General features: G+C 41.6%; 2 protein-coding genes across 2 annotated transcripts; both read right to left on the bottom strand.

The window, feature by feature from the left end:
- Window positions 1-264: 264 nt before the first annotated feature.
- On the bottom strand, window positions 265-4,101 carry LOC130209748 (fibrinogen-like protein 1). Its single transcript, XM_056439561.1, has 7 exons — window positions 4,029-4,101; window positions 3,107-3,275; window positions 2,817-2,976; window positions 2,612-2,700; window positions 1,909-1,997; window positions 1,357-1,544; window positions 265-1,266 (listed from the first exon to the last, which is right to left on the bottom strand). Exons 1-7 carry the CDS (start codon window positions 4,092-4,094, stop codon window positions 1,068-1,070), a joined length of 960 nt encoding a protein of 319 aa, XP_056295536.1. The 5' UTR covers window positions 4,095-4,101; the 3' UTR covers window positions 265-1,067.
- Window positions 4,102-4,932: 831 nt separating this feature from the next.
- LOC130209750 (calnexin-like) lies at window positions 4,933-8,400 on the bottom strand. Its single transcript, XM_056439562.1, has 5 exons — window positions 8,326-8,400; window positions 7,435-7,554; window positions 7,225-7,327; window positions 6,125-6,198; window positions 4,933-5,542 (listed from the first exon to the last, which is right to left on the bottom strand). Exons 1-5 carry the CDS (start codon window positions 8,389-8,391, stop codon window positions 5,534-5,536), a joined length of 372 nt encoding a protein of 123 aa, XP_056295537.1. The 5' UTR covers window positions 8,392-8,400; the 3' UTR covers window positions 4,933-5,533.
- Between the last annotated feature and the right edge of the window lie 1,640 nt (window positions 8,401-10,040).

The raw sequence follows: 10,040 nt of genomic DNA, 5'->3' as shown, positions 1-10,040 counted from the left end.
CACATGGCAGGAGGTGCTCATTTAAATCAAACCATTAAATCTTACCAAACATTGTATTTTTGCCCAAAGTCACCCCTTGACAATATGAGGGAAATGAGACTCTTATTTCTACAGACACTCTGTTCTATCAGTACACAAATTGTGTTTCATTGAGCATTATAACTAGCTGCCATTTTAAGTCATCCTTGACTGCGTACTATTGACAGTTAGTCAGGTCTTAAAGGTGCTCATGCAAGAATATGAAATGATTCAATGGACAAGAGGAAGTGATTCCTTGTTTATTTTAGGAATCCTGGTTTTGAAGTACAGAAGTGACGACCCCTTCAATCCACTCGGGGTCTGAGTTCCTTTTCCTGGTGTCTTGCAGCTGATGAGATTTCCCTTTTCTCCACTAAAACAAACTGTGCATGCGCGTTACTTCCCTTTACAGTCTCTAAACCAGGCAAAAGGTTTACCCAGATCCCCTTACAAGTTAAGTACATTGTTCTATAAGTAGCTTAAGTCTTTAAAGATGTTACTATATTGTGTAAGTGTACAGTTTAATTCCACTTCAGAAATGAGTGTGATTAAATCTTTGGTCTATCTAGTCTATATGTACTCTACTTAGTTACTGCTACTTTCTTTCATCCAGAATCAGTCTGATAGAACCAGCCACAGCTACATCCATCCATCCATTCTCATCCGCTTAATCCGGGGTCGGGTCGCCGATTCCATCAAACGTAAAGCTTTAGATACATTTTTTAATCATAAAGGTCTTAAGATTAAACTAACTAAATGTGAAGTGGATATAAGACATTACCAAGGAGAAGTTTCTTACAGTATTGCACCTGAAAAACGAAATGCAGGATAGTCACATAAAATAAATAAATGTCTGACTTCCTGTTAGGTTTAGAGAATGGCCCAAGAATACTTTATTAAAATCTACATGTGATACATGTGCCTACGAAGTTTGGTACATGTAGGTCAAACATACTGCTTCGTCTAAATGTTGTGCTGGGTGCAGTTGCCCAGCTGTTTCAGACCCAAAAAGTTGAGCCGCGAAGACTTTATATCCCCTGACTTCCGATCTAGGAAGCTGGTCTGTGAGGAACAGCGTTGGGGTCGTCAATGGGGTCGATTTTGAAGTCGGTCGGTCGCAGCTTCATGACGCTCGTCTTCAGGGAGTACCACCATCCCCTCCAAGTGTACCAAACTACACCGTCATCCGTCAACGCACTGTAGTACCCATTGGGGTAGTACATGCCATTAAGATGGGCTGAGTGACACCTGGGGGGAATTATATAAACACTTATTTGCTACCGTAATGAATAAACGTGAGCGTCGTCGAGCTGCATGCAAATATCACGGAACCCGTACTTGTTGAACCACCAGCCTCCTTTGTCTTCCTGTGCGCAGTTTCCTTTGTGGTTGTCGTTGTCCTGGTCGTAGGTGCTGAATCGGACGCCCTGGTGCCCGGCCCACTCTGACACACCGACCTGATAGTTTCCAGACAGAGCATCTCCGAGCGTGCCGACATAGGTTCCAAAGGTAAGTCGGTAGTGATCCTGGAGGGGGGGATATGAGGAGGGCTGCTCAACGTGCTTCAGATATAGTTTGATATTTTTGGAAAATAAGGGAAATTCTTAACGTTGGACAAAGCCGGGGACGTTTCCCCCTGTTTCGAGTGTTTATGCTAAGCTAAACTAACACATCTGCTGGCTTGATATTCAGGGTAGATCTACAGACATGAAACTACATATTTGATCTAATTCTCAGGAAGAAAGGCAATAACTTCCTGTCCGTAAGGCAGAAAGAGGAACAACTGTTGTATATTAACACAGGGACAAAAATAGTAACTATCTGAGATGTATTGTTACTTTCCTCAGCATTGTCAAATATTTCTATATTTCTAGGATTCAGTATCATCACCTTTTCATTGGCCACTTTGAAGTTATTGTACTCGGCGTAGCCCTGGTAACCATCAAAGTCTCTCAGGTTAATCCTCAGAGAATAGTTCCCTGTAAAAGACAAACAATAAAAACCTTCTGAAAATACAAAAAGAACAATTATTCATATTTTTGGGAAGGTTTTGGCCACTTGGTGGTAGCAGCATAATGCTAAACATGTTAGCAAACGGACTCTCGCACACCAAAACGACAAGGAGCAACATTAGCCTTTTTACATTTGGAATCATGTTTCTAAATGTGAAAAAAGTCCAATATTCAGACTTCCGTAGCTCTGTTTTTGGTCTGCACCAACCACTGAGAGAAATATCCGTCTCTTTGGCTGCTAAATGCTCGATGTTCGCAGATCTAGATCTATGATAGTTAGAACATGTTTTCATATGAGCAGGTGGCATTAATCCAATATTTATTTTGCCAAAAACAACTTTGGTTGATACCAGTGGTGAGAGTGACAAAAAACAGTGAAGATAGGGGGGGTTTGAAAACCAAAACAATGAGCTGAAAGACGCTAACACGCTCCGTTGAGCTGAGGGGAACTGCAGAGTCACAAGATAATTATCTGCCTGTCTGTCGCTGTGAGCGCGACGCATCACATTACACAGTCATTTACGGTTTGAGCAGCTTTAAAGGACACAAATTAGAAACAAAATATTTTGAATGGTCTTAACCTTGGGTCGAGATGTAATGCAGGTTGTCATTTCCGAGCCAAAACTCTGCATCCATGACTCCAAAGCCATCTTTATACTCTGCCCACGACCTGATAGATAGATAGATGGATGGATGGATGGATGGAAAGATAGATAGGTAGGTAGGTATATAGATAGATAGATAGATAGATAGATAGATAGATAGATAGATAGATATCAGACACACCTGTTGAACCTCTCCGTCCCGTCGATCCGCCTCTGAATGACGGTCCAACCACCTCCATCACTCATGTCACAGTAGACTCTGACTGGCTGAGGGCTGCCGTGGGGTCTGATTGTGTAGAAGCCGCTGGATTTGGAGCCAGAACTGAATAGTTGGGAGCAGTCTGAAACAGAACATCAGAACATACTGTCTGTATTTGGTCCATCTGGTTCCTGTTTCTGCAGTATGAGGCCAGAAACAGGAGATTCTTTTTGCTGTCAAACGTTGTCTTGCGGCCCTGAAGCGGCCCTGACCTGTGGACTCGTTGTCCTGGCTCTGGCCCGGTCCGGCTTTGTCCCCGGTGCCCGGTTGGCTCAGCAGTTGCAATCTGTGTAGGAGGACCTCTTGTTTCTGAAGCCGGCCCTTCAGAAGCGTCTCCTGTTCCCGCAGACGAGCCACCTCCTCACTGCATCTGCCTGACGCCTACGCACACATTGGGATTGCTGTATGTGTGAGGATCCTCACGAATGTTCATTCCACAACTCTGAGATTAAATATGCCCGACGTTAATATCTATTGTTTAAAATCTGCATGCAAAAAACAGGATGTAAATGTGGGAGGTTGTGGTTTTACGGGGATCATCCTATCTCACAGTGACGACACAAACAAACAATATATATGGTAATGATAATGATGTATGTTAATTAGTGAGTAAAAAAATTTAATACGCGTGTTTTGTCCATAATGTTTAACTATTCATTTTAGGATACAACAACCAGACAAAAAAAATTCTCACTTTTTAAGTTTTTCCTTCCTTGCAATGTAGCGTCGACAGGTAAGAAATACAAGAACACTCAGACCAATACAAAAGCATCACACCTAATATCATCAGGTTATGGTTAACTATCCACATTTCTGTTAAAACAGAGCGAGTATTTAAATAGAGGCAGTGTGAAATGTGACATCACGCTGTTTGTCACATTTCACTGGAATTAGTCCCGCAACTTGAAAAGACCAAATTAATAAAGTAGAGTGAAATCACGCATCTAACCCCCTTTCAGCTGCACAATGTTGTACGACAGGCATGCATTAAATCATGAACAATAATACACATCCAGATATGAAAATATATGAAATGAGCCAGAAGAAAAAAAGAAAGATGCTAGGAGAAAGCGCTGTGGCTTACAATTAAAATATTTCTGCATGAAGTGTGACTGCTTCTTGTGGAGCACTTACACAGAGAGATTGAGAGCAAGCTGCGATGACCATCAGTCCCGTGAGCAGCAGCCGCGAGCCTCCCATTCCTCTTCTTGCGTCGATGACAAAACTCAAAGATCACAACGTCGAGCAAGAAGGAGACTTCTAATTCTCAGAGTTTAGATTTTATAAAAATTGTTCCTCGTACACCTGGAGCCAAACAAAACCGTGTGTGAGGTGAAGGAGAAACGGACTGGATGCCTGATTCTCTCTAGTCATAAACTATAAGAAGTATGCAGGGAGTGTCTAGAGAACATATGATCACTTGCCAAAAGTAGAGGCATTTCATGGAAAATCTTCTTTTTTTTCTTTTATGTAATGGAATAAAAAGAGAATAGATGTGTGGCATTGTGTAATGAATAGAAGCTAATGTGAAAAGAAAATACATAGCCATATTCTTCCACAAGCATATGAGTTTGATTCGAGGAAACAAGGCCCAAAATGCATGAATCAGCTGTCGCACAACATCCCTCAAATCTTTTGTCTGTGATCCGCCATCTGCCCTCTCCTTTGCCTTCATTACTCTCCTCCTGCCAGCTCTTTGATTTTCCTGCTCCTCCGAAGCCACTTATCCAGCTCTGTGAGTGTCATTAACAGACCCCGAGTCGTCGTTTTGTTGATGAGCATCATAGTGCCACGGCAAATAAATGTCAATGCGAGCGGCTAAATGCCACTGAAGGTCAGCTGCAAATGAGGCGAGGAAGCGGCAGGGCCAGAAGGAGGCATTTCATCCTGGAGGACCACAAAGGAATCCAGCAAACCGCACTGATGTGGTGCACATCAGCTGCAGCTGTCGTGTGTGTGGAGGTCACTATCGGTTTGAATGAAAAACAAGACCGATTTGCTTCAAAAGGAGATTTTTATTTGCCAGAAATGGCTGAAGTTGATATTTACATATTGTCACAGTTCAGCTCCACACCTTCCTTTTATTAGTTGTTTTAATCCCGTCTGCCTGTTTCACTATCATGTCATTCCAGATCCTGCTTCCCATCTCGTCAACTCCCTTCACCTGTTCTCTCACCTGCCTCTGATCACTCCCACCTCGTTAGTCCCTCATTCCCTTCACCTGGTCCTCATGCCCGTCTCACCTGTTGCCCGTTCCCTCATTAGTCCCTGTCTACTTAGGTCCCCTCACTTGCTCTTCTCCTCTGCCAGATCGTTTTGTGGTGTTCCCAACCAGGCTCTCGTGCGTGACTTTCTCTATCCGAGCTCATCTTTTTCCGACAGAGCTCAGTTATAAAGTTACAGTAACAGTAAAAAAAATACAAATATGAACAGTAAATTAAGGCCCCTCAATTGAATCGAATCAAAATGGTATCGAGGAGGACTTTGTGATATCAAAGCAAATCCAAAGAATAAATCTAACGCATCGAGATGAACCCTGTGATTAACATGTACGCTTCCTGGTTTCATCCACTCATCAAAGACGTGACGGCTCGGCTTCTTCTTGTGTGTTTCATCTCTTGTGGTCGTAGCGCTGATGATCAATGATCCTACACAAACACATACACACATACACACATATGTCCACAATTAGCTTTTGTGTTTCAGGGTCGGAATGGACCGTTGTAAATTACAAGTGTAATATTCCTTGATGTTCTAAATGCATGAAAGAGTTCTGGCAATAAAATCCATAAAAGGTCTGCGTGGATCGAGCAGAACATTCAACATGCTAATCTGTCAGGGCAACATGTAAAATATGCACACATTGTTATGGCTTCTAACATAATATCTAGAAACTTATAGGAGTGATAGTTAATAAAGGAGTGGTGTTTCAGCAGAAATGACAACAAAAACTTTAGCTCGACCCAAACCGAGGACATAAATCTGTGTTATTGGCATTCCAGTATTTTTGCAAGGTGATGTACGACCTCTTTACCAGACATTTGGGTTGGAGCTGTTGTTTTTTTGTTATGCTCGATAGCACAGTGCCAGAACATTCCCCAAAATGTGGTCATGGGTTATTCATCAAAGGAGCTGACCATTTTTTTAAACCTGCCCACCTCAGTCATACTCTGTATTATTGAGCACCTTATGATAACAAAACCGCCTCCATATTGTCTGTTGAATCTCACCTTCAGGTCTGAGTCACACTTCTCCTGGTTACCATGAGTGTCTCTCCTCCTCGTTTCAGCTTTGTCGGCCTTTCCTACACATAGAAGAGAAGGCGGTACTATCATTACTACCATCTGGAGTACTACAACATGCCCACATGATGACAAGAAAAGTGCAAAGTGCCCACTTGGACGCCAAAAACGTAATGCAGTTCTCTCTAGGGTGCCCTTCCTGTAGAAACAACGTGATAAAGTGCCCTCTAACGTTCCCGTCCAGCAAAGAAAACATGCAGTGCGCTCTAGGCTGCTCTTCCAGTGGTGAAATGTGATAACATGCCTTTTAAGGATCTCTTCCAGTGGAGAACACTTGATGCAGTGCCCTCTAGGGTACACTTCCACTGGTGAAACTGTAATGCAATGCCTTCTTTGATACCCTTCCTCTGGTGAAATGTGATGCAGTGCCCTCTAGGATGACCTTCCAATGGAGAAAGCGTGATGCATGGCCTTCTGGGTGTCCTTCCAGTGGTGAAATGTGATGACATGCCTTTTAAGGTTCTCTTCCAGTCGAGAAAACTTGATGCAGTGCCCTGTAGGGTATCCTTTCAGTGGTGAAACTTTTTTTTTTTTTTTTTTTTTTTTCGATCAGCAAAATATACAAAAATCAAAATTCAACAAAAGAAGAAAGTGGCTGACCGAAAGGGTCAAGGCTGAAGCTATCAAGCTTATAAGTGCCCTAACCTATGATTTCACGAAAAAAAAATATTTCAGAGAACCATATACATATACCTATATATATACATAAACATATATACATATACACATGTACATACATATACATATACATACATACATATTCACACACATATATACACACACATACATAAATACACACACATACACACATAAATACACACACATACATATTTACTTTGATGCAATGCCTTCTTTGATACCCTTCCTCATGTGAAATATGCTGCGGTGCCCTCTAAAGTGACTTTCCAGTGACAAAACGAGATGCCCCAACGCGTGCAGCTGCCCATCAGACAGCCTGAGTCCACCACTGACAACTACTGATGTAACACATCTTCTACATACTTGTAATAATAAAAATAAACCATTACCTTTGGTATCCACTTCCTCTGTCCGCTTTGAGAGCTGAGGATCATCTGCTTGAGCATCGTCAGACTTCTTGTAGTAATACTCTTGATCAGGGGGACCAAATCTCTACAAAGAAACACAGACTCGCGATTCGACCCGGTTTGTGCAGCGGACCAAACTCTGCACAATAACACACTCAGATCCACACACAGACAGAGACAGGCAGACTCTACCTTGTCCGGCCACATGAAGCTAACGAAGAGAATGGCAGGAAGTCCGACGGTGAAGACGTAGACACCCCAGAGCCAGGGCCGCTGCTGGGTGGCCATGAGGAGGCTCTCTATGATACCCGGCTGGAATACACACATACTGTTACAGTAGATGTCACCAATCATTTAGGAGGGAGACCATGAACGCAACAGGAAACATGCCGATTGTAGCAGCAGTTTCATCTGTAATTAATTCATAGGATACATCGTATTTATGCATCAATATATCCGAGCACCACGTGGTGTACGAACCTGATTAAAACCCGTTTCACGTTTTGCTTCTTGGGCAAGCATCATTTTTGACACGACTCATGCTTGCAGTGTTCTCTGACCACACGCAACATGTAATTCCTCTATCGTGAAGACAGTCGCGGATCAGGGAGCAATCAAATTGATTTTATCCAACGCATTTAATTTGTTGCATGAGCTGTAAGTGATTGAAACTGGTAAGCAAGTTAGTTATACATTGTCTCTTTTTTTTTGTTTATCCTGTTTTATACTTCTTGCTCTAAATATGTATAACTTCAATAAGCATCATCTAAAAATCTGCACATGAAATGTCAATTGTCTGAAAGACATCTGTAAATGTCTAATTGATGCCTACTTAAAAAAAAAAAATGTTTAACTGGTAAGCAAATTTGTTCCATTGATTTATTAAAGGATCATGAAGCCCCCAACAAATAATAAAAATAGTATATATATATTTATATAATTACTTTTTTAACTTAATTTGTATGTCTATGTGTACGTGTGGTGGCTTTCAATTAAAAAAAATTAAAAGAAAAACTACTCTCTTATCCAAACAGATTAATAGATGTGATTCATTGTCAATGGAATTTGCAATAACACGTATACCTGTGCTGCAGCAGACAAAGGCGTCACGCCGGCTACCAGCATCACGCACAGCAACACAAAGCTCATCTCCGTGTCTAAAACACACACCTAAAGTCACACACAAAGACAAACGAACACACAGCACACACAATAACATCCTGTCAACAACACACAATATGAAACCCTTGATCCACGACTACAAAGACGGAAAGATAAGCGAGCAGAAGAGGATTAATCTAGATGCAAAGAAAGACACGTGCACAAGGGAGAGTCCCAGGACAAGCAGTGGGACTGAAAACAGAAAAGATGAAGAGGTGATTAAAAGTAAGAGAAGCACAGAGGAAGCTACATGCATGTTTCTACCTTTTTTAACACATAGATTTCTCTCACTGTTCACACGTCGCTTTCAAGTGACTTCCTGATGTTGTGTTGGACTTTGGTCCCAAGCCACTTGCTGACAAGGCCAGAGGACTATTAACAGAAGAGCCTTTCATGCGTACGCAGTAGGTGTGTTCAGTGCATTTCATTTATCATGGTCGAACTACATCGTCACTGTAAGGGTCGTATTTAACAGTATTTTAATACTAAAGCTGCGGATGAACAGTGAATGATTGGTTTCAACAGGAGTAAAAACATCTGAGAGACAGAAACAGATTCAAAGCAAGGAGTTTTAATTCCAGCGTACTCTTATCACATTGCTGGTGTCTTTTCTTCTGCTTTCATTTTGTTCAGTCAGTTTAACCTATTAAAAAAATATTTCAATTGTTAAGAGAAGGGGAAACGCTTCAAGGGACGTACACATCCTTTATAGACAACACTCATCCTGTCACAGAAAATGTGCCTAAAGGCAGGCACGTGCACAGATAGACCCCTAGTGGTGCTCAAGCACCAGCCCTTTTGCCCTGGATGAGAAAAGTGCCCTTTCTGCTGGAGCCACATTTTTTCTTCATTATCAGTATTTAAGAAATAAAGTTACTCTCTGTCATCAAGTTCCCCCAAATGTGTATGGATGTCTGTCGGGGCCCTCCCTCCTCCACTTAGAGCGCAGTAAACGCAAGAAAAAACAACACTTGTAATAACTATACTTACTAATTGAGAATGAGGTCATGCCAGGAAATATCAGACTTCCGTGAAAACGTTATAATGCCTCAGTCTGATATTTCACGGCATGACCTCACTCTGGGTTAGTAAGTAGTTATGACAAGTGTTGTTTTTTCTTGCATTTATTCTTTTCATCCGAGCGGTCGAGGTTAATAAGTCGTTTATTATATGGCATTTTTTCGCTCCTAATGTTTTGTAAATAAAAACAAATTGTAATATGTCATTTTGTTCAGCTCTCATGTCTTCTCACGACACGATGTGTTTCAGGTGTTTCCTAGCAACCAATTACTTAACTTCAAGTTACAGTGATCAATAGAAAAATAATTTTGCCGATGGGTGCCCTTTTGGGGGGTTTGAGCACCTGCCCCCCAAAATGTCTGTGCATGTGCCTATATATATTTATATATATATATGTGTGTATATATATATATATATAGATATGTATATTTATAAATATATATATATACATAGGCACGTGCACAGGTAGAGCCCTAGTGGTGCTCAAGCACGTGCCCCTTTGCCCTGGATGAGAAAAGTGCCCTTTCTGTATTCATGTAAAATACACATAATTGTGGTCGTCATGCTCCGGTTTATTTGTTCTGTTTTTTAGATGTGAGACGGGAGCTGTTCTTCCA

The sequence above is a fragment of the Pseudoliparis swirei genome, chromosome 19 (genome assembly GCF_029220125.1).
Source record: "Pseudoliparis swirei isolate HS2019 ecotype Mariana Trench chromosome 19, NWPU_hadal_v1, whole genome shotgun sequence".
In the NCBI taxonomy this organism is placed as follows: domain Eukaryota; kingdom Metazoa; phylum Chordata; class Actinopteri; order Perciformes; family Liparidae; genus Pseudoliparis; species Pseudoliparis swirei.
This window is presented reverse-complemented; position numbering and strand designations above follow the sequence as displayed.

What these genes read in the sequence shown, in the direction of transcription:
- LOC130209748 (XM_056439561.1), bottom strand. Translation starts at nt 4,094, where the DNA reads ATGGGAGGCTCGCGGCTGCTGCTCACGGGACTGATGGTCATCGCAGCT. An exon ending in CCAGGACAACGAGTCCACAG is followed by an intron (nt 2,977 to 3,106) that starts GTCAGGGCCGCT and finishes GTTCTGTTTCAG; the next exon opens with ACTGCTCCCAACTATTCAGT. An exon ending in GGAGGCTGGTGGTTCAACAA is followed by an intron (nt 1,267 to 1,356) that starts GTACGGGTTCCG and finishes AATTCCCCCCAG; the next exon opens with GTGTCACTCAGCCCATCTTA.
- LOC130209750 (XM_056439562.1), bottom strand. Translation starts at nt 8,391, where the DNA reads ATGAGCTTTGTGTTGCTGTGCGTGATGCTGGTAGCCGGCGTGACGCCT. An exon ending in CTTTGTCTGCTGCAGCACAG is followed by an intron (nt 7,555 to 8,325) that starts GTATACGTGTTA and finishes TGTGTATTCCAG; the next exon opens with CCGGGTATCATAGAGAGCCT. An exon ending in AGAGGAAGTGGATACCAAAG is followed by an intron (nt 6,199 to 7,224) that starts GTAATGGTTTAT and finishes TTCTATGTGTAG; the next exon opens with GAAAGGCCGACAAAGCTGAA.